At 35.9% G+C, this 24,161-nt stretch overlaps 2 protein-coding genes across 18 annotated transcripts in view; one reads left to right on the forward strand and one right to left on the reverse strand.

Moving 5' to 3' along the window:
- LOC112576499 (zinc finger protein 208-like) lies at positions 1–19,438 on the forward strand. 11 transcript variants are annotated; one of them, XM_025258982.1, is made up of 15 exons: positions 1–517; positions 2,293–3,289; positions 3,626–3,990; positions 4,187–4,393; positions 5,040–5,521; positions 5,741–6,094; positions 6,417–8,344; positions 8,753–9,883; positions 10,476–10,727; positions 10,942–11,192; positions 11,898–12,127; positions 12,580–12,896; positions 13,735–13,755; positions 14,586–14,653; positions 17,263–17,487. In XM_025258982.1, exons 2-15 carry the CDS (start codon positions 2,324–2,326, stop codon positions 17,336–17,338), a joined length of 6,648 nt encoding a protein of 2,215 aa, XP_025114767.1. In that variant the 5' UTR covers positions 1–517; positions 2,293–2,323; the 3' UTR covers positions 17,339–17,487. The 11 variants fall into 11 exon arrangements, with proteins under 11 accessions (XP_025114767.1, XP_025114760.1, XP_025114765.1 ...); XM_025258975.1 differs by lacking the exon at positions 14,586–14,653 and having other exon boundaries at positions 17,263–19,438; XM_025258980.1 differs by lacking the exon at positions 14,586–14,653 and having other exon boundaries at positions 5,070–5,521; positions 17,263–19,438.
- The window catches only part of LOC112576506 (ras-related protein Rab-35-like), an 18,425-nt gene continuing 13,479 nt past the window's right edge, over positions 19,216–24,161 (reverse strand). For all 7 annotated transcript variants that reach the window (XM_025259004.1, XM_025259002.1, XM_025259005.1 and 4 more), the window contains one exon: positions 19,216–23,171. In XM_025259004.1, coding sequence (XP_025114789.1) covers positions 22,722–23,171 — 450 coding nt within the window. In that variant the 3' untranslated portion in view covers positions 19,216–22,721. The remainder of the gene's footprint in view (positions 23,172–24,161) is intronic.

Consider the following 24,161-nt stretch of genomic DNA (forward strand, 5'->3'; position numbering starts at 1 on the left):
TCATGTGACCGACGAAAAACGGCAATGGCAGATCTGGCTAAAGTGTGGCGAAGTATGCGGATGTTACACCCACGAAACATACGAAGTAAATAACCGAGGTCGGTAATAAAACGACAGTTGGGGATTACTGGTGAAGAGTTTTTTTGCGGAAACATCTGTTTTAGGGTCCATGCAACACGGTGAATGTGCACGTGTGACACAGACGCGTGGCAGTACAGTCAGCATCGGATTGCCTTCACTTCAGCCGCTTGTAGCGTAACCTATTTTTTTCGGTTACAAACATTTTCCGACATCAATGAAGGCTGATGCACCTAACCAGACACCAAAGTGACATTTTTTCAAATGAACATGTCAGCTAATAAGTGCACAAGCAGCTGTTTGTGAGGCAGTCCAACTTAAAGGAACAAAGGGGTAAACCTCATGAATATTGAATAGATTCGGTTGACTAACCCAGTTTTCCATCGCGCAGCGAGCCGATTACTGCGGCAGCGAAGGCGAGGACCCAAGGTCTAGACTGGTGAGTCTCGGTTGCCTTTTCCAAGGTGTACGCGATTTGTTTTTTCTACTTTATGACAACTGACATGATAGGTCCTTTACGTGGGTGGAATCTGAAGGAAATATAAGTTAGTTTTACGTGTTTTAGTGGCTGTTTGGCTTCTAAACGGTCTTGGGATGTTTTTGTAATGTCGTTGTGGGCAACTGGGAAGTACTTCACGAACAGCCGAACATGGCCACTGCCTTTCTTGGATAATCTTGTCGTACGTCCCATAACAGTACAACTCTTTTATGCAGCAATAAAATATAACCTTAAAAGCTCGTAGTCGTTTTAAGTTTAATACGAGATGTTCTTAAAACACTGTTAACCTTGGCTAAGTAATGTAAGATGAGCAGAGTACGCGATTGTGTCTCGCGTACCATCGAGCGCAGACGAGAAGGCGGCCATGCTTATATTCCGTGTGTGGAAGCCTTGATCTTTGTACAGTTAGGTTGTCGCATTTATAGTCAATACGCATTTTCAAGAGGATCGAATGAATCATGCATTTAAGATAGCCGATCGCGTTTATTTCTGAATATTTTTGACATACGTGGATGTGTTATATTGCCAAGCATAGACACAAACCCATTCACTGTCGAAAAGCGGTACTTCTTGAATAAGCGGTATTCCAAAACCCATCGTATAATAAACAATCGAGCAAACAAAATACAAAAACAGTCTAAGTTCACCAGTTGATGACATTAGAGATCATATAAAATAAGTAGACGTCTGTGCTTACCAAAAAAAAGTTATGGCTTCCTATATCAGCCAATGGCCAAAATGTTTAGAAGTCATTTCATTTGTAGATAATTTTGTTTTTGGAAACATTATTGAAATACGAAAATTTTGAGATTAGAATTGGTCAATAAAGTAGATACACAGTTCAAGAATAGGTGGTGTTATAACTGAACACCAATACTGGGGTAAGTTGTTGAGATAATATGAAATTAAAAGCTTGTTAAAATTAGATCCTCACTGGCTTGCAACATCATCAGAGCATGGTCATATTTATATCAAGCCACACCATAAAGAAATAATTATTTGAATACAAAATACTTACAGTTTTGCTTGTGTATATAAATATATTAAATTACTTTGCAAACAGAAAATATCATTTTGACCTAAGAAAGTTTTGCTTCTTTTACAGCATTTGTCCTTAATAAGCCAGACATTAAGGTTTAAAGTGGAAAGCATCACGAAAATATTTGTGGTTATGCGATTAATAGGATGCATGCATCTGACCAGCTGTAAAATAGATGCATTGGCTATCTTTGATTTGAACCTTTCTGTGATTGTTGCATAAGGATAAGATGATTTAACTGTGAGCAAGTAAACTAAGTAAACCTGTTGTTTTAATTTTATTTGTTGATGACAGTAATCTTCATTTTTTTTAAATTTCTCTTCGGGAATGACAGAGAGTCTTAAGTGACAAATTCACTTTACTAAATCATGACATAGCTATTTTGGCTATTATTGGCTTAACTTTATGCCTGCCAAGTATTTTAAAATTAAGTAGTTTTCCTCATTTAAGAGTTCAGAATACTCTATGAGGAAAAATTATCACTTAGACAGTCCATAATATTATTACAGAGGTATGATAATTGTTGATCACTTAATGAATCTGGGAATGGTGCCATGAGAGAAAAGTGTATTGTTATACTCATGGTTGGCTCATAACCCATTTTGGAAAAAAAAATGTCAAGATCTACAGTAAGGAGATACTTGTTTATATGCTTATTGTATTTTTTTCCCAACAGGTTTTATTTTCGAATACTGTGACAAGCCACTATGCCACAGAATCCTAATCTGCCACTTCTTAAGTGTGACATTTGTGGCTTTTCCACCAAAAATCACTTCATCTTCAGTCGTCATCGCATGAGATGTCTGCGTGTAAATGGAGGAGTAGAGACAGATCAGGCTTCTGACAAGTTTGCTGATACTCATGCTCTGGAGAAACACTTAGATCTTAAAGCAGTTCTTACCAGCAGCTCATCTGATGGAGAAACATCAACTTCCAAATCTGACTTGGCACTGGAATCAGCTGTTCTTATTGATTCCAAGGTGTCATCCAGAGGCAAAAGCATTTTAGCTAATAGCAAGAAAATGTCTGAAGAAAAATCATTTGATGTAATAAATCTCTCTTCAAGTAGTAAAGTTTCTTCTAAGGTTAAAAATGAAACTCAGTCTAAACAGGTCTTGAGATTAAAAACATCATTGGAAGAACATAGCTCACAAAAAACAAAATCCACAGGTGATAAAGCAAACTTAGAAGACGTTGAAGATGATGTCCCAATATCAGAACTTAAGAAATCACTAAAAGATACATCAGAAGGTGTAGAAAGAGAATCAGAACCCAGCGAATCCTCAACTACCAATCTTCCTCCACCTAATGTGAGCCGAAACTATCGATGTAACCAGTGCAGTTTTGCCACCACAAAATCCAAGGTTTACTTGTACCATCTAATTGAGCAGCATAGAGCTCGAATCAGTGTTTTCCCTTGCAATTTCTGTGAATATGCCTCGCGTTACAAGCACAAGTTAGCTCGTCACGTCACCTTTGCACACAAGCAGCATGTGGCCATGAACAAAATGGTTGCTGAAAATCTCCAGCCTGGGACTGCTTCATCAGCCTCCAAAAGAGTGGGAGTGGTCAGTCATAAACTTGTGAAAATGAGAAAGACTGCAAGTGGTCTTGGTTCGGGAAAATCAAGAACGCTTGATAGTTTTCTTGTCAAACTAAGAGGAAAAGCAAAGGTGAGTTAAGCTGAAATGCTGTACCTAAATCTCAATGCACTTTCAGAAAAAAAATGTTGGTCAGATTTTTTTTTTTTATTGCTCTTAAGATCTAGGTAGCAGTAGAAGTTCTACTAGATGCTGATGTTTTAAAATAGTTGCAGACAATCATCCAGGAATCCATCACTTTGTTTAAAGCAGTGTTTTGGTTTGCAAAAAAAGCTAGGACTGCAAGTCATCATTTTGTAAGTTAGGAGGAGAGCAAGGCCAGCTGGTTATAATGAGTTAGATGAATATAAATGTCAAGTTAATAAATATTGAGCCTTTCACTCATGAACAAATCTGTGATTGTTTCAGATTACAGATTCTTCACTTGCTGCTTTTTATACAGATTTCTCAATTCAGCAGAAACAAGATGGCTCATCGGAGGTCTTAGGAAACCAAAATGGAGACCTATTTAAATGTAACCTCTGCCTATTTACAGGCAAAAGTAAAAACCATGTGATTAGGCATATCTATGCTTGCCATATTAATGCAAGGCTCTTTAGGTGTAACCTTTGCAACTTTAAAACCTACAGTCAAGCTGAATTCTACACACATAAGAATAAACACTCAACTAAAAATGCCACAGTGCATAAGTGCACAGAATGCTTTTATGCCACAGATTTCAAGCCCAACTTTGAGCGGCATTGTGCCAACCATGGATCCAACAGACCCAACAAGTAAGAACAAGTAATGGTTACTGTGACTAAGACGTTTTTAATGAGATGGAGGAAGTGGCATATTACATGCATTGAAAAAAGGAGTGTCTTTAATATTAAAAAATCATTTTAGAATGTTATAGGTCTTTTGCATGCTAAATGTATAAAAGATCTGTTCATGATCTGATCCATTAAAAGTATATATTTTTGTTTGCAGGTGTTCACTGTGTAACTATGCAACAGACCATGAAGGTGCTTTGAAGCGACATTTATCATGCCACCATGCCAATACAACTGCGAACGTATCTATAGTGTCAGGTGACCATGATGCTGAAGAACATGAAGGATCTGGAGAGATAAAGAAAGAACCCGGTGATCCTGACATAGAAGAAGGACAAGATGAGCTTCAGAGTGATGGATTCAAGTGAGACTATTTGCATTGTATTAACTACAAGGTTTAATATAATGATTTTGCAGTGGCCTCTTGGAGATATTGCAGGGGAAGTTTTCATTTACTTGCAGAGTTATATTTAACAAGATGCTCCTCTTCATACTTAAGGCAGTACATAAGGCATCCATTAGAGACGTTCATTTTTGTCTATTAACAAGATACCTGTCCAAAATATTCCATAACTAAATTTATGAAAAGATTTATTGAAACAAAGGGTGTTTCCTTTTAAGTTGATCCATTACCTACCCACATTTATAGGAGAATATTTTTCAAGTTTGCATTGGTGCTTGTGTGTTGTCAGGTAGTAAAGGAATTTATAAAAAAGAAAAAAAAAACTTTGGGTGTATACAAATATACAAGGGACAGAACTATTATAAATAGGGGGATAACCTTTACTTGACGTCTTGTAAGAAGACATTAAAAATAATAAAATTCATCATATAATGTTAAAACAGTGTTTTGTCAGAAGTTTCATAATAGGTTGCTTTTTTTATATATATATTTTTTTGTCCTACCTCTGAATGCAGAGCAAGCTTTTATTTAATCACCTAAGGATGTTGATAAGGAGTTTTCTAAAAAGTCAGCTAGGTTACAATGGAGTAAGTGCTTCTTATTGCAGATGCCCCATTTGTGCCTTGGTGTATCGCAGGTGTGCAGATCTGAACAGACATATGAAATCAAAACACAATGTGAGGCGCAAGGACTTCTATGAGGATGAGGATGAAGAAGACAGTGAAGAGGAAGGACCTGTGGTTTTGAATGACCATGAAGGCATAGCATTTGAAGACCTTGCTGGTGGGAATGATGATGATGATGAAAGCCGACCATTGTCGGAATTATTAGGCAAGCAAAAAGTAAAAAGTTTGAAGTGCTCATACTGTTCCTACATTGCAAAATGGCCAAGTGATCTGCGACGACACTTAAGGGTTCACTCTGTAGAAAAACGGTTCAAATGCTCAATGTGTTGGAAGAAGTACAAGTATCTGGGTGACCTGAATGTCCACATGCGACGAGATCATGAGGTGAGCACGTTTAGAACCAAAATGCGGTGCAGGTTAATGGACGTTTATCACAGAAAGAGAAGTGATCATTATTTTTGGTGTAAGTAATTATACTTTTTAAACAAAAGTATTTAGCCGTTGATTGTGAAAGTTATGTCTTGTTGATGTGTTCCTATTTAGCTGTAGCGAAGAAGCATTACATATTTATTATTTTTTGCTTTGGTGATTTTTTTTGGGGGGAGGGTTGAGGTTTAACAGCATTACTGAATTATTATGTACAATATATTTCTAAGTAGAAGATCCTGCTTTATGTAGGTAGACCCAGAAAGCTGTAGTGTGGCACCAGAAAAAGTGGTGACAATACCTGTCAAGAAAAGTTCGCCATCTATCTTCCGCTGCCCTGCTTGTCCTTTCACCACAAGATGGAAAGCTCACATGGAACCCCACTCACAGCTACATAAAGACCACAAAGCATATGAATGTAAATTGTGTGACTACCAAACCTACTGGCGTGGAGATATGGGGCGCCACCTTTACCGCCATCATCCAGATTTTGTGTCAAAGGAAGTTGAACTTAGTAACTTTTTCAACTTCTACCCAGATCGTAAAGTGAAAGTCAATAAAGCTGTTTGCAAGGTCCCAGAAGAGATTCCTCTACCAGATAATATGGAATGTAAGTGGAGTTTCTTAATGTTTGTAATGTTATGATTGCTTCTCAACGTCTGCAAGTTTTGGTTTTTTTTATTCTCTTGCTTTGTTTATTTTTATTCTCTTGCTTTGTTTATTTTTACTCATTATGTTCATTATTAGCCACTGTCAAAGTTGCATGGAAACAATTTCTTTTTAGTTGAATAAGAACAGTTGTAAGCGTGACAAATAAGATTGATTTTTAAGAAAGTATTATCTCTTTCAGATACATTTCTGATTTGTCAATTATTTATTTTATATATTTTATGCCAATGTGCATATATATATATGTGTGTGCATTCCTTTAGCAACAGATACCAAGGATTCCAAGCAAAATGAGAATGAAAGCCAGGTTGATGACAGTGTGTCTGACACAATGAGTCTGCCAGATTCTGTTAGCTCATCTTCAGGAATCATTACCAGCAAAGATGGTGCCAAAATGTTCCAGTGTGATCATTGTGCATTCACACACATTGCTCCATCTAAAATGCGTGCTCACATTGAAACCCATCTGAATCTAAAACAGTATAAGTGTCCAGTATGTGGTCGACGAGCCAACTGGAAATATGATATTCGCAAACATATGAAAGTAGAACATTCAGAGTGTAAAGAAGATGTAATAACCCTGTCTTTGGAAGAAGCCAAGGCTACCATAAAAGAATACATGGACACGATGCCTAACATTCGTAGAGAGCATCACCTCAACCTTACTTCAGAAAAAGAGATAACTCTCAGAAAGGTCAGAAGGCCTTATAAATGCTCTTTGTGTGGATTTAGGTCACAGTTTCGGTGGAGTGTAAGCAAACACCAACGTACCACTCATCCTGGTCAAGCAGGGATCAGTATTGTGGTGTTATCAAGAGGGGAAGATGATTTAGCAGATGGAGAAAAAAAAAACCATGGGCCTAGTCACACGCATGAGACTCGACAATCAAATCAGTCCACAGAGCAGAAACTGCAGCAAGGCGATGTTGACATGAAGGAAATTTTAAAGGCTGGAGTTGAGGAAGAAAAGCGAGACATGATGTATCAGTGTGCAGAATGCGGCAAGCTGGGTTCATCAAAGGGATCAATCAAAAAGCACTACAACTATATCCACCCAACTTGTGAAGTGAGAATTGTTTATCTTGGAGATGGTGTAGAGTTTAACTACTACACTGGGATGCCTGTTGATAAATCACCAAAAATTTCAAGTCCGCCATCACCATCTTTGTCTGATACTTCTTCAGTAGGAGTGGTAGGATTACCAGACCCTAAAATACTTAACAACCCTAAAGAACATGGCTATGTCAAACCTTTCAAGTGTTCTGTCTGTGGCCAGCGCTCTAACTGGAAGTGGGATCTCAAAAAGCACCTACGTGTGAAACATCCAGGCACTGATGGATTTGTAATAGTGATGCGCCTTGATGAAGCTAGGGCTACATATATTAAGTACCAACGTTCGTTTGCAAAGACTGAAAAATCAGACCCCATGAACACTGAGTCACCTACCAAAGTCGAAGAGATTATTCGAGAAGTAAATGTTTCCACATCCACCCCTTCCAGTAAATTTGGCACTTCCATGCAGGATATGCCCTTCAAATCTCAGGAGATGATGCTTGGGCGGTATAGGCGCTACAAATGCTCAAACTGTGGCTACAGGTCAAATTGGCGTACAGACATAATGCGTCACATTGAACGTCGACACAAGAATGTTAGTGCAAGATGTATCTTCATGGATATAGAAACCGCGAAGGAAACATTCATGGATTATGACTATATTCCTGCCAATGCAAGTGTAAGGTTTGCGTCTAAAAAGAACCCTCATCCATTGCCCACGACATTCCAGTCAGACAAGTCCCATCTCAATGTTGCCAAGAAAGGAGGGCCAGGACACAACAAACTTTGGCAGTGTCATAAATGCAGTTTTCGATCTTCCACGCGATCTCACATTGTGCAGCATATGCAGGGCCATGGGTTAAAGCCATACCACTGTTCCCTGTGTGGTTATGTTGCTCGGTTTCGCAGTCCTTTGTACAGGCACATTCGCTCTCAGCACAAAACATCCAACTACTCGGCTTATGCTAAAGTTGTTATCAAGTACTCCAAGCAACCTCACGAACAGATTGTTCAGCAAGGACCACCTGCAGTTTACATTGATGCCTATCTTTGTCGCCTTTGCAACGAAGAGTCAGACTGCAAGGATAAGTTGCTGCAACATTTGCAAACAAAACATGGCTGTGAGGATTCTAATCAGGTAAGACTGTTTAAGTTTGCACGTTATTGTTTATGATTTATATATAGTTCACCACATAAATCTTGACAAAAGAGCAGTTCATCAATAAATGCAATGGTTTTGCAGGGTTTTAAAAAAATTTTTTGCTATTGTCATTGTTGCTATAGGCACTTGTTAGAAAGAAAGCTGAAACAGCATAGGTCTTTCAAAAACCATGATTGTAAAACTAAATGAAAAATATTCTAATTAGAAGTGAAAATATTTTACTTAATTTCTTACAACCCTTTATATATGTGTGTGTCTTATGGGGAGTTCACTTGCTATGCATTTTTTAATGCAGATTAAGAGAGAATTTGCTACTAGTCTATTTCTGTTGAGAAGAAATTAAAAGCAATTTTCCTTTTTCTTTTTCTTTTTTTTTTTTCCCAGGCACTGAAAGTTAGAAAACGTGTTGGGCTAGAGGAGGGCAACACAAGTAACAACACTAATATTGCAGCAGAGAATGGTAAAGCCCTTTCAAAAAATGGAAGGGAGAAGCAGTACTTCTGTTCCATTTGTCCATACCGGACAGACAAGCGTGGAATGCTGACTTTCCACCATACATATCACCAACCAAGTGCACAAAATAAATACAAGTGTAGGTTTTGTCCATATTTTGTGTGCGCTCCTCGTCTCCTGCACCAGCACATGAGATGGCATGCAGAGTATGTCGATGCAAAGGCTGCTCAGAATGACCTGACCAAAGAAACCAGCACCTGGCAGCAAAGTGAGCAAAATTTGTCCCTGATTTCTCCCAAGAAGCAAAAAAAAGTATTGGTGGAGAATTCAACAAAAAGACACAACTGCGAGAAGTGTCCATACACAACTAATAGCAATAATGATTTCATATACCATCAGCAGTTCCACAGGCCCAAAGCCGGTAATGGATACAACTGTCAGTACTGTGACTATTGGGTTGCTCATCGTAGGCTTTTGAAACAGCACTTACGACTCCATGATTGCGATTCTGTTACTGATACTGGAGAGGGAAATTCCATTGCTTCTTCCCCTGCAAAATCTTTAGCATCTGATGCCAGCTCAGTATATGATGCAGTAGAATTGGCAGCTCTCAAACAAAAGATGATATCCACAAGAATAACTGCTAGCCTTTCAACAAGCCCATCTGTTTCACCAATGAAAATTGCAACCCAGTGTTCTATTGGTAGTCGGCCAGGATTTGTATTACGGAATGGTTCATACCACAAGCTTCATCAGTGCCGCAAATGCCCCTATACCAACATAAGAGCTCGCAATCTTCGCCTGCATGAATTAATGCACGGTTATCGCAGATCTGAGCACCCATTGATGAAGTGTCCTTACTGTGATTATTATGTTGGATCAAAAGGTCTGCTTTCACATCACATGAAAGTTCACCTTCATCAGTATGTTCCTGACCCAACTGACTCCACTACCTTTGATCTAGAAAAACGAGAGGGTATAGGAAATCTCTGGACGGCTGATGATATAGAAGAAGACATGCCTGTCACAATAAATTCTTCTGATATTCCACAAAAGCAGAAGGTATGAGACATTTTTAAATTAAAATTTTTTATGTTTAATTAGTTGATCTGTTTTAGTGATGCTTAAACTGAAGGAACCTTATTGTCCAAATATCAAGAAAGTGGTTTTAGATTTAGCTATTATTATTGATAAATTTAGAAATGATACTTAATACTGATATGTAACTGATTTACTGACATGTTAATAGCACAATTTGTGCTCAACTATAGAAAAACTGGTTGGTATCAAACTCATTCGCAGTATTTCAACAACTATTTATAATTTGTATTTGTGATCTTATCTAATAGAGAGATGGTAAAATTATTTAATAGCAAAGAGTTACAGAAACTTCAAAACTTATAAACTGTTTTCCTATATCTTTTTATACATTCTACAAATTCTTTAATTTTATGAATAGTGCAGGTGGACCAGGGTAAAATAATAATATTTAGATTTAAATATCTAAAATGTAATTAATTTGGGGCAAAACTGCAGTTGTGAGAGTTTATAAACTTAAAAACTGATTACTATAAATTATTGAAGTGTGTGTTGAACAATATTTAAAGCACGTTTTATAGGTTTCTAATGTCAAAATTGATCTTGATTTCTTTAGGTAGATACCTTGCTAGAAATTTCAAGATTCAAGAAATACAGTTGTGAAAAGTGTCCTTATGCAAGCTCAAAGCGATCTCACTTCACACGGCACATGGAATTACATGGCAGCAGGCAGAGGCACACATGTGAATATTGTGACTATTCTGTGCCTTCAGCAAGCCTCTTGAGTCAGCATTACAAAATTCATCTCATGCCTAACCAGAACTTGCTAGCCACACAGACCTTCTCTAACCTCCAGTTCATGAAGGAAGTTAGTAATTTCCTGAATGACTTGATGATTTTCTCAGATATGCACTTTTGAGACATTTATGTTTTATGATAGTAAAGTAAGAGAACATTTAATAACAGAAAGAAATTGAATATTACTAAATTGTTGATATATCACTGGCTTTAAGCTTTAATATAATTGAGTATTTACAATGAAACAACTTATTAAATATCATTTTTAAATGCTTTTGTCATAGGTTCCAGCTGATGTGGCATTAGCCAGTGCTCTGCCACCCACTGATTCAGCAGAACCAGTGACTATCAGTGTTGTTCATGACCATCTAGAATTGTATGAGAATGATGAGACTGCCACCATAGACACAGAGCCTAGGAAGCTGTACCGCTGTGACCGTTGTCCATATGCTAATGTGAGACGAGATCATCTGCTTACCCATATGCGATTTCACCTACATCGCAGCAGTTTCCATTGTCCATACTGTGATTACAGGTCTGCCTTTATAAATCTTATATATTTCAATAAGAATATTGTGATAGTAGAGCCTTTTTTATTATTATCAGCCAGTGCAGTGTTTGCTAATAGGCAACAAAATGCATAAATGAAATTTAATTCTGATCCTAATGCTTAGTTCTATATTATGACTCATTTTCATAAGCATTGCTCCTTGTAAATCAACATAGTTGTCAATGTGTGATTATAGTCAGTTGACTTGTCCACCTGCTCGTCTTTCTCTTAAGATTTATGACTCTCCATCCTTATTGTTTTGTTCCCTAATTCCTCTTTGCTCCTTCTGTGTTTGTCTTTTATTATTTGCCTGTATGATTGTTTCTCCTTTTGTCTTTCATATTCTGTCCATGTCTCCTACTTGTTGTAAGCGCTGAAAGTATGCTGCGTCATGAGCATGAGTATGCGCTATATAAATTCTATTTGTTTGCTCATTAATCTCTAAATTGATTTAAACCAATTGTTGTTAGCTGCATGCTCATGCTTCTTTGTGTTTTTAAGTTGAAAAAAATCTAGCACCTCTAGAATTCAAACTTATTTTGAAAGAGTTATAGGTGAGCAATTAGAAATTTTAAAAATAAAGGATGGCTATTGAGGCTTCTTTCTATTTAGGTATTATTCTATTGCAGTAAATCAGTTTTTTTTAAATCAAATTTTGTTTTAATATGTATAATGTGCTTGTTTTTTCAGTGCCCCAAAACAGCAGTTGCTGACACAGCACATCCGTGTTCATTTCTGCCCCTTGCCAGAGCTCTCAGACTGGCTTGTAGAGAATGGTCAAGCTGAACGTGCTCAGGAAGCTAGTGATATTGATCTGACTCAGGCCTTGGAGATAGCAGAAAAATTTCAGTCTTCACCAAAACGAAAGTTTCATGATCTTAAATCAGTTGGTGAGGAGACACTTTATGATTGTTTGCAGGGTAAAATTTTTTTTAAATTCTGTTTATTTCCCTTCAAACACCTTTGTACACGAGCTGTATGCAGCACCATGCAATCCCTGGATCTAAATATATATATGACAGATATCTGGAATAATTTGGATAGAGCATTTTGTGTACGAAGAACAAGAAAGGTAGCCAGGACAATTTGGGTTTTTTTCTTAGGTCAAAAATACAAACAGTATGTCTTTTACTTTGTTAATTATGTAAGGTCATTAGAAAGTCAGGAGCAGAAAACAAGGTTATAGAAGATAATATTCATCCACTTTGGGGCTGAATATCCTAGAATAATGCTTTAGATATCTGGCAGTAGTACTTTCCATTTAACAGCTGTTTTCTTGCATTGTGGCTGTGAAAATGGGTTGGCTGTTGTGGATTGTTAGGTACCTGGCAGGAGGAAATGAACTAAAAAAATGTAAATCTCTTCTGTGCAGATAAACATGCTAGCAATGAGAGACCAGCAAAAAAGGCCAAGACATCTACAGAATTTAAGAATCCTGACAATAATGTTGAAGACATGCCTCAACCATCCAGTGGCAGAACTTCATCTAATTCAGCTCTTTCGGATAACACAGATTTGAAAGATGAAGCAGGTGCAAAGGCTAGCTCCTCCACAGCACCTGATAGAACTTCAGAAGACAGTGTGCAAGACAGCAGCGTATATATATGTCAGTACTGTGATAGAGAATTCATCACTTCCAAGCAGCTTATCGGTCATGAAATGCAACATCTCATCGGCAATCATTTTGAGGTAAGGATAGCTGAATCACTTCTGTAATTATAATGACAATGAGCAACTTTATTAATCCCAGTTATACCCAGGAAGCATGCTCAGTTACAAAAGTAAAGCAAGTATTTATTTAACAATAGCATTTGAGTGTGGAGGAATTGTGCTTCTTTCTTAATGCTAGGGCAGTTTGGTGGGGCAATGGTTAGCACCTGTCACCAATACAGTGAGGATTGGCTGTCCTGGGTTCAGCTCTTGTCTCGGGCATGCTGTTCTTTTTCTGCATGTGGCATCTTTACAGGGCTGGCTGCCTTGCCATGATATAGTTTTAGTTGCTGGCTCAGCTTAAAACACCATTTTCCCCCCATGTTGGTAGACCATGGTCATGAAACAGTACATAGCTCTGGCATTAAGATGAGCTGTAAATCATTTATTTAGAAAACTTATGAAGGATTATGAACTAGTTGTTCTAAGGTGAGAAAAACTATATACATTGTTTAAAATTTTCTGCAACAAATAGACCAATATTCGCAATTATCAATGTTATATAATTGTAAACCCAGTACAAAAGGGGACTGGAATGTTAATGTGTGATCACATGTATGATGCATATTAAAAAAGATTTTAAAAAAGCAATGAGAAATTTTAAAATGAATAATTTAAAATTTTGAAAATACATGTGTTCTTAAACTACATGGAGTTAACTGCATTAACAGTCATGCTGGCTGTGAATAGTAGAGTCGTTATATTTGGGGTTTTGTTCATACCCCTGCATGTCTCATTGTTGCATAATATTTTGGAAAACAGTCGTATCAGTAACTGCAAGGAATTGATCTGTTAAAAATCCTCTTTGAAAATGCAGCATTTTACATATCTCAAAAAGGTAAGGCATGTTTTTACTGCATTGTGATGGTGTTAGTGATAGTTTCTTAGCCCTTTTATACAACACAACATTGATGTAATCATTTTTATTTATTTGCACTTCATTATCAAACTGGACACAACTTTAAGAATCTTCTTTTCAAAATTACCATATGCTTTGCTGACTTTTTATTTGACATCTTATTGCTTGCTTAATATTTGGAAAGTGAGTTAAGAACAATGCCATTGCAGGAAAACATCAGTTTTGTATCGCATAAACTTTGATGGGAAAGGTGGGGGTAATAAGGGTATTGTCGTGATGTTTCAAAATCATATTTGTAAATGACAGCGATTTCTTTTGTTTCCATCTAAGAATGATAATATTTGACACTTATTCCGATGGAGGTGCTCATGGCATTTAGAAAAATGCACACACACACACACAAACAGAAAATACATATTACACCCAAACACTATAAACACCCATTCAACTTCTCAGCCGAATAAAAAAATTTGCCCCATACCATCAAATGTAAACAGATGGGAAGCTTTAATTATATTTAAAATATATTATTATATATATATTTAAAATATATTATTTAAAATAATGCTAAAACAGTAATGGAAAGTGCACATAGTATCTACTGAAAAGATTGTCATTGTACATTTGATTCAGTTATGATGAGGTACACAGAATGAGAATGATAAACACATTTAATCTTTACATGTGTCATTTGCTAAGCAAGGAGAGACGGGGAAAATTCTGAATTTATCTTCCAATCTCCTTGAAGCCCAAAGGAAACGTTTTCTTTTGCTTACCTTCTCTGTTGCCTGACATTTTGTGTGCTGCAGACTTTATCAGAAAGTCCCACAGATCCTCTGGTAACCTCTGCTGAGACTAACACTGTATCCATAGACAGGTGACTTGCCGTGGCCACGAAAGTGTGAATTCAGAGACAAAAGAAAGACTAGGTTGGGGGTATAACTAACAAATGTCCTTTAGAGCTTTTGCAGTATATCAGCGGCTACAAAATCAGCTAGAATTTACTGTTTTTCTCCACATTCACTTGGAAGAAGACTTAAATCAGTAGTGTGGGTCATTTTTTAGTTAAATGCAGTTTACTGTGGAGTCAGCCTCAGAGCATAAAACATAGTTTACTCAAGAGGCTGCCTTTTTTGATGTTACTTAGGTGTTCTCTGTTTAGATCTTCACCTGTTCATAATAAATTTCACAAATGCAAGATAAACCTAAGCATCAGCACAGCTTTTTTTCACCTCCTTGTCTCTGGATTCACTAATATTTATATTGTCAAGAGTTGCACCAAGAGATGTGTTGTTTGGTGATTTTGCAGTCATAATTGACCTTATGCTATTTCATAGGTTTCTGAGCAAAAAAACAAAATAAAAAGATTGCATGTTGGTTAAACATACTTTTTATTTCTTGTTTATTGATACACATGGAGTTACAATATAGCATGCTTAAATGTGATATGGTGCAGTGAGCAATTATTGTTGTAAAGGATTTATTGTTGCCATTTTGTTTTGTTGTGTTTTGAAACAAGCAAGCATTATTGCTGTATATTATTCCATCGCAGGGTCTCTAGTATCCTATTCCTTGTAGATGCACCCACATAGCTTTTTTTATTTGTTTCCAGTTCTTCCCCCCCCCCCTCCTATTTTTTTTTTTTAAAGAGGGGTGTGAAGGATTCCCTTAGCATGCAGTCTACAGGGGCAGTGAACACAATCCATCAGGTCGTGCTCACAATACATGGAAAATGGAGCCCAACTCTCTCCTGCCACTCTTCTTTACCCTCACGGTTATATCAGATACCCATTCATACAACTGTTGGAAATACAGGAAGGAGTTTTCCAGCTATGGGTCCATTGGCCTCAAACCAGCAACCTTCTGGTCCACAAACAAGTGCACTAAATACCACGTTACATGTTAGCCATCACAGGAAAGGGAGCAGAGAAAACAGCCTAAGGGCAGAACTTCCCTCATATATCAGATATACTTTTATTAATTCTTTTTTTTGTACAGAATAAGAATAAATTTCAGTGCATGTTTGCATTGGATGTAGTATATTGAAGCTGTTTGCAGCTAAAGTCAAGAACACAGACCTTCTGCATATTCTGTTTGTGAAAGATGTATATGAAGAAACAGAATCATCAAATAGTCTGCATGGCAATTGCACTGTTATTATTAGTACAGCGTGATATTAGAAAGGACTGAATTGTTTTGTTTAAGGTCTCAGGAAATGTGGCTTTCTGCAGAACATTCAGTCTTGCTTTCCAGTTTCTATTCTTTTTGTTTTTTGTTTTTGTTTGTTTGTTTGTTGTTGTTTTTTTTTTCTCTGACACCTCTGTGTTGTGGGGGTGAAAAAGACTACTTAATACCTGAAACTTATCATCCGATTTAGATATTCATTAGAAAAAGAACAGAAATATGCCTTCATGCTGTTTTTTTGTACTTGTTGTCTGTCCTGCTCCTATAAGAAGCCTTAGGGTTCTGGGGCTACTAGTCCAAAACTGCTTAAACCAGACTTTTGTTGCCATCAGCACGTTTTTCGGGTGCACTTGTGCAAGGCATCTAAACTTTTTTAACTTTGCTTCTTCAGAACAGTTTTAGTTTTAGAAATGTGCAACTAGCCCCAAGTGACCTAGTCCGTATCTATAATTGTTCCCCTTTCAATGCAGCCCAGTTTAATGATGTGTGTGTGCTCTAAACTGTTTCAGCTAAACTGCCAAGATTTATTACTTCTTGCCTTTAAAACTTATCACTGAATGAAGTTTTAACGTCATAAAAACAATTGAATTGAATGTGTATAAAGCCTATTACAGCCTAAGCTTAATTCATTTTTTGTATTTTTATGACTGAATCCTTGAAGCTGAATTTGCCTTATTGTCATTAAAAGTTGTTTAACGCTTTATTTGTTGTTTGGATCCTATGGGATTATTAATATGGCAATTCTAATGTGGTGAATAACAAGAATGTTATTGCAAACTATCAATCTTCAATCTAGAAAATACACTTTTCTTTAAATCTGCAAATATTATGACAAGTATATAATCCATTTGTTTTTTACTTGAAAGTTTTAATTACCGTATCAGGAGAAAGAAATGAATTTTGTTCTAAACTTGTGCATTAATAAAACATTTTTAAGACATAAATATTATTAGGATCTTTTCTCAGATTAGCCTGCTAGGTACTATAAGTGATATTTTTACAATTTAAAGAATGAATAAAGTGCTTTTAGAATGCTGATGACATGAAGAATGCTGCTGCATGAATCTGTGCATGTTGTATTGTAAATAGCATTTTGTTCATAATTTTTCTTGAAACATAATCTAGAGAGAGAAATCTTCCCATTCTGACAACCAGTTATCACTTGGCTCAAAGAACAGCAGCTGATGCAAAAGTGTTTTAAAGAAATAAGGTCCTGTTGTTTACCTTTTACTAAAAAAAAAAGTGAAAAAAATATGTGTACATAAGGCAGGGCTATTTTTATCATCGTCTTCTTTTGTTTAGTTTTCAGAAGGATCAACCCCAAAAGACAGATCGCCCCAAGAGACAGCCCAAGCTCAAGAAAATACTCAGTCTCTAGTCTCCAGTATGGACAAAGCTGTATTTCCAACCAAACTGGAAGTAGAGGAGGATTGTGTAAACCACCTTGGTATCACTGTAAGGGATAATGGGAGCATTGATGCTAATTTACCAGAAGCAGCAGCTGCTAAAGACAACGATGGGCAAATTAGTAAGGATATCAAGAAAGAGCCGAACGAGATAAATGTTGATTCAGAGTCCAAAGAAAATACTACCTCTGAAGAGGATGCTAAGGACAAAGTCATTGAAAACCATGAATAACACACTGTTGAAGATTTACTCAATTTATTTCCTTAGATGTAGCAAAAAAAGTTACAAAGAATATGAGTTTAATAAGGAGTTATAATTTGTTCTTGATTTAATGTAAAATGTTTTTAACCACACTGAAAAGTATAATCTGCACATCTACATAGAGAGGTGACTTTCTGACTCTTCATAGTCTCTTTGAGAGGGTGTTAATTTTTTTTTCTGTAGAAATGCATATAATAATCATAGAAATATTTTCTTTAGCTTCATTGCACATTATTTAAAGTTAATCACCATGGACCTGTAGTTCTCTATAATTTTTAATCAACACAGTACTTGGAAAACCTTTGGGTAAAATGTGAAACTCTTTCATTGAAATAAACACATCTCATCTGTGTTGATTTGAGAAAGTTATTTTCCATTTGAGGTTTATTGCCTTGATTTTCTCTCTTGCTGTCATTTTTTTTGGGGGGGAAGGAGGGGTTTCCACCTTATGAAGATTTTAAAAATTTTTCACTAATTTCATTTTTGGTGTAAGAAATGAAATAATGATCTTTGTTTTAAAATGGAAATTTTCACTCTTTGTCTTCTTGTTCATGTTTTCTTCTGTACAGTTTATATTGTTTGAGAATTTTCAAGCCAATGCTATGTCTATGCATAATACTATGCAATTTTTGTTTTAATATTTTTAATCTATCATTAATATAATTTATTGTTAATTTTGTTTCTTTTGAAAGTAACCCTGATGTATTTTCTAGTTAATTGGGTTGTGATTTTCACTTGTGCCTTGACAGAATCTTAAGTTCTATTACTATAAAAAGTTCGGAAGCCCATCATGATGAAAATTGGACGTTTTCATGATTATTATTAGTTGGGGTCGTTGCAGATATACACATTTATACAGACTTAGAATGCTTTGTAATTGTCCTAGTCAACAGCTAATTTTTTTTTAAGTTGATATTTTGCTATGTTGGGATGTACATAGTGAAAGAAATACAATTTTCTTTTTTTAATAATATTTGTTTGTTGTATTTTATGTTTTGCAGTATACTTGGAATCTCCAGTTTGCGATAGTGGGCAGCCTTATGCTCACAGCCCACTGAGGCTACAGCAGTCTAAGAAACAAACCATAAGCTCTAGTGTTGTTACTCTAATTCTTTATATATGCTACTATATGCTAAATATTACCTTGAGCTGCAATACGATGTAACTCGGAAAGCTCTTCTCATAATTTTGTTTAAGGAATATCTATATATTTTGCAGAAATGTTGATGTGGTCATGAAGATAAGCTTCCTCATTTTAATGTTAAATTTGCTATAAATATCAGTAGAGCGTGCTGTCCCTCTATCTCAAGTTGTCTTTGTTCTTAGAGTATAAGGAGTTAGATTTCTGTGCTGTCCATCATGTTTATTTGCTGTGTGCAATTAGTTGCATGTAGAGGCCCAATCTTTTCAGTATTATGCAGCAGATACCTACATGATATGACTCCCAATATATATTTTTGAGGGAGTGTTATCATGTTATTACCAAAGCAGTAGACAAGTTCTTGAATTACTATTCAATTGTACTTTAAATATTATCCTTGATTCATTTTTCGCAGTGGGCTATGGGAGAAAAACAAGAAAAATGCATCTAATTAAATTCAGCTTTAATATTTATCACTGTATTACAAGGAACAGATGACTAAGGTAAAATTAACAGTCATGACAATTTCCCTTATAATCTTGAGTTAAACATTTGTTTTTGCTGGCAATCATTTCGTCAAAAGACAACCATTTCTTAATTCAATCATTGTGCAGCTTAATCCAAGCCAGCAGCTTTCTCTTCCTTTTGCAATTAAACATGTGTACATTTTTTATGACTACACAAACTATGTTTGTATGAATTTTATACCTTAAATTTGTTGAAAGAGGTCAGGAGAGGACACTTGAAATTTTTTTAAGTAGTTATCAGTAAAATTTCTAACTGCTTATAAACTTTGCGTACATAGGCATCTCAACCATGTGACACAAAGTGTAAAATTTCTATTAAAAATGCTACAGGCACTGTTTAAGCAAAACAACCCAAACTCTGCACAGATATAAAAGAAAGTTTAAAATTTAACTTGGCTGCCACAGATACGGTTAAAAGAAGAAAGCTATTTATGCATTTGTCGACATATACTTTTTTCTAACAAATATATGCACATAATAGGCTCAGGTATCTGTGATCTTTGTTATCACTCTGAATTTATAAATGTGATGTTAAAAAAGATGTATGTCATCAATAATACTGGTCCCATTCTGTACTAAGTCACACCACATTGTCAATCTGCCACATAAAAGTATAAACAATTAAAAAAAAAAGTTGAATTTGTCTAAAGGTTGTCATAATGTACAAAAGTCTAGTTTCCTTACAAATTACATTTTAAACAGCATCAAACCCCTTTACATTTTATTGACCCAAAAGAATTTTGGTTCCTTTCAGAACTTGCCAACTCATAATTTATAACCACATGAATAAGTTTAAGCATAATTGATTACATTGTGCATTTGGCCTAATCATTATGCTTGTTGCTTTTCTTTTAATTTCCTGGAGCACGTCTGAAACAGCAGACCATTACTTGACCACCTCAGCCCTGTATGATCTGAGGTCCTGAAAAAAGGCTGTATGTTTGCATCATATCAGACTGAAAGAACAACATAAAAGGTTCTTCAAATTAATGAACATACATGTATGCAAAATAAAAACATTTCATTTTGTTTTGACCACATGCTGTGCAAGGTCTTTGCTTTAGACTTCTCATCATCTATCCATCCAAAACTGGAATTGAAATGGCCAGTCAATAAAGGAATCAGGAATCGCATGTGAGGAAACAAAACACTACCTTTCAGTCATACTGTGGCCAAATACTTCTTGCAGATTTAGCTCTGCTACACATCGTAGGCATGTGTTTCAAAATGTGGTCCACTGAAGCAACAGTACACTAAAGGGTCGGCAAATCTCTTTAACCCTCTTCTCTCAACTCTGTGTTAAAAAACTTTAAAAAATGGACTGTCATCAGCAGAGATTCTCTTATCACTCAAGTTGCTCTCCATAAAGGGTTATTCACAAGACATCCTATGGCACAGTTTTATCTTCTACAGTATTAGCTTCAACTTCCTTAATGTACAAGTTCCTGACAGTACAGGAGAAAATGTTTGCTTCTCTGGTCAGTTTAACACAAACCAAAGGCATTAACAATGTGGTACAATGCGCTAGACCTCACAAAGGTGGTAATTTGAAACAACTGTGCAAACCAGTCAAATATAAACATAACAAAGAATAACACAAGTATATTCATTTATGTGCATTTGTAAAGTTGTTCTAGAACTATTGCTTTCTATTGTCAAACTATTGTATATATTTGAAAAGTAGGAGGGATATTTTTATATCCCAGAGATACACATTTAACATTCTTCCAGCATGGGAATCTAGTGAAAGTTTTTACAACTTTGTAAAAGTTTTAACAAGCAAAAAAAAAAAAAATACAAAAATCAGTTAAAACAACATATTTGATCAAAAGATTTGAACAAACCAAAACATTTTATGGCCTAAGCCTTTAAATGTAGGTATATAATCCTAAAATTGATAAAAGCTGCATCCATAACAAGAGTTTAACACCACCCCCACCCCCCAAAAACAAATCTTGCAGTTCTTCAAACAAAACATATACTTCCATGTCTCATAATCAAATGCTCCTAGTCCATTTGCTACTTGCGGTAAAAGATATGAAAAAATAAGTATATTTCATAATCTTCTGGTCTGTTTCCACATGCAATGCTTGCTGGAACTTATGGTAACAATAGTCCTTTTCTAGGCTATGATGGACAGCAAGGCTTCTCTATAATTTTCCTTGACATCTATATCTTTGGAGAAAAGATTTTCTAGAGCTGTCATAAACTCATGTTTATGTTTCTCATGCTCATGCTCATGCTGTCATGTTTATAACCCCACAGTACAACATTACGAAACTTTTCTTTTTACGTAAATAAAACTTTTTCTGAAGATGTAGCTAGGTACTATGTACTGATAAACCAGATTCCCTAGCATCCCAACCTCCCATTCTGCGTAGGCAAAAATGTCTTGTGGTATTTCACATAGTATGGTGGTACTATTAGGTATAGTAAATGAGTGTACCTCAAACATGTGAGTAATTGAACATAAAAGCTGTATCCAAGTGAACTATGCTGATATGTAATTATAACCGAGCAAGGAATACAAATTAATAATAATGTGGATATGATGCTTCAGTAACCAATGACATCTCCTATCCTCTTTATCGTCTAAATATGGACTTTAACTTCTAATTGTAGCTTTTCATTTCTTTGTACTGTGAGAGATCAGCTCTATCTTATTAAATTATAAAATATAACCAAAAAAAAGACCCACCTAAATTTACCAACTCTATTTTCATGACAAAGAAAATCTTTTGATGACAGGTTTGAACATGTGAAGTTCATTATCTTTTTCTTGACTATTTCATAGCACGAAAGAATTCAAATCATGACACCTTTGTAACTGAAAGACAATAAGTGTGATCATTTCACATCTTAAAAACATGCATTTCTAAACTGGTAAAAAAAATCATTTCTTATCTTTAATTATTCTTAAGATGTTCATTATTAATTGACTGATATCAACAAAAACCAAAGCAATGTGAAAAACCAAAGAATAATGATAATTTGTTTCAACCTCTAACAATTAAATCAAAATAAACAGTACAGGGTCAAATCCAATGTATGCAAATTTTCTGATCATAAATAAGTATTAAAAAATTGAATATTTCAAAAGGCAACCTGCTACAACCATTTTTGTCAAAAAATGGATCAATACTCCCCCACCAAGGAGGATTTCAATCATTGCAAAATATTTTGTACAACCTTCTCAAAAACAAAGAGAAGGTGCTAATCAAAAATACTAAACATGTAGAAAATCAACTTCCATCACTTAAAAAATGGATTCTTCTTAAAGCAGACCCCAGTATCTGTAAAGTACTTATTATAACATACTTATTCACCACAACTTTTAATGGTCCAGATCAGAGTTTCTCTCTAGGAAAATAAGGATCTTTTCATCTGCAACTATACATGTATCTCAGTGTTAAACACAGTGCTGCTTAGCAGCAACTTCTCTTCTTGCCAGTGGAGCCTTCGTTTAGCTCTGGGGTTTCCCCTGGTCGTATCAAATCCCTTCGGATGGTCATTCGATTCAAGGAATCTGTGTGCAGCACTTTTGCCATGTCTTCAAACATTTCATCTAAGCCCAAGTTGTCTTTGCATGAGACACTGTACACTCCAGAAAGCACATCCTCACATTCTGTCATAAAGCTTTCAAGGTCACCATCGTCTACTTTCTCCTTGTCTTCGCTACCATCTGCCATATTGCCACACAGGAAGATTTTGGCACCCTCTGCATTCATGACAATGTCTAAGATGTACTGAGAAAGGATAGTGAAAGTTTCTTTGTTGTTAGAGTTGTAGCAAAGAAGAGCTGCATGAGCACCACGGTAGTAGGAGGACCCAATAAAGCTCATTCGCTCCATTCCACCTGTATCCCACAGGGTCAGCTGAAACAATCAAAAGTAAGGCTCAAACTTCTACACTCTACAGGTATAACTCATGTAAAGTCTGAACTATGACAGAACCAGAGCCTGTGGAAGAAAAACACTACTCCCACTACCCTCTGCCATTTGCTATGTGAAGCATCTATTCCACGGAACATCTAGTTTAATTTTTTGAAGCTGATACAGAGAGTTTCTAAAACTCAGGAATTACGATCCATATATAGATGTGTGTTCACGCTGATAAGCCATGCTTTGCACATTTAACTGAAACCTAAGAATAAGATGTGTAAATTTAGAAAAATGGTACTTAGAAAACATTGATATGCAGCTATTTAAGGACTGTAAAATGGTTATAAAGTACAATTACTATATTCCTCAGTTTTTGCAGTTGAAAGAAAAAAGAGAAGTTCTACCCTTTTGAAAAAAAAGCACCTACATATTGTTCCACTAATTGTGTAGACAAACAAAATGAAGTTCCAAACCAGTAGTGACTATTTTATGCCTTACTTATCAGAAAACACTTGAACAATCAAGGGTACTGGAACGTGACAACAAAGCACACCACAGAGGATTTGTTAATATCAGAGTTGTGGCCAACCAATAATGTATGAAGAGGAGGCATTTTAATTTTGTATTTCTAGGTAAACTTGCAACAGGCAACTGCCCAAGCATTCTGGGATGAACTCCATTAAAAATATGGCTCTGATTTCAGGCTGTATATTATTTACAATGATATAGAACTCCCAATACTATGATACAGCAGAGACTGCAAAAGAAATGGATGCCAGCATGACAGAAGACTGATCAATTAATATATGATTGGCCTAAGGAAGCGTTTTGGTGAGGGAGAAAAAAATATACAACACACATCTCAGTGCACAAGTGACATTTAGCAGTCCTGACAGCTACCAGAGACACTTGTTACAAGCCTCTTTGATTAGGCTGCATTTATGCATTTACACTAGCATGAACACAGGAAATCACGACACCGAC

This window comes from Pomacea canaliculata, linkage group LG12 (assembly GCF_003073045.1).
Source record: "Pomacea canaliculata isolate SZHN2017 linkage group LG12, ASM307304v1, whole genome shotgun sequence".
Taxonomy (NCBI): domain Eukaryota; kingdom Metazoa; phylum Mollusca; class Gastropoda; order Architaenioglossa; family Ampullariidae; genus Pomacea; species Pomacea canaliculata.

What these genes read in the sequence shown, in the direction of transcription:
- LOC112576499 (XM_025258975.1), top strand. Translation starts at nt 2,324, where the DNA reads ATGCCACAGAATCCTAATCTGCCACTTCTTAAGTGTGACATTTGTGGC. An exon ending in TCTACCAGATAATATGGAAT is followed by an intron (nt 6,095 to 6,416) that starts GTAAGTGGAGTT and finishes GCATTCCTTTAG; the next exon opens with CAACAGATACCAAGGATTCC. An exon ending in ATTTTACATATCTCAAAAAG is followed by an intron (nt 13,756 to 17,262) that starts GTAAGGCATGTT and finishes TCTTTTGTTTAG; the next exon opens with TTTTCAGAAGGATCAACCCC.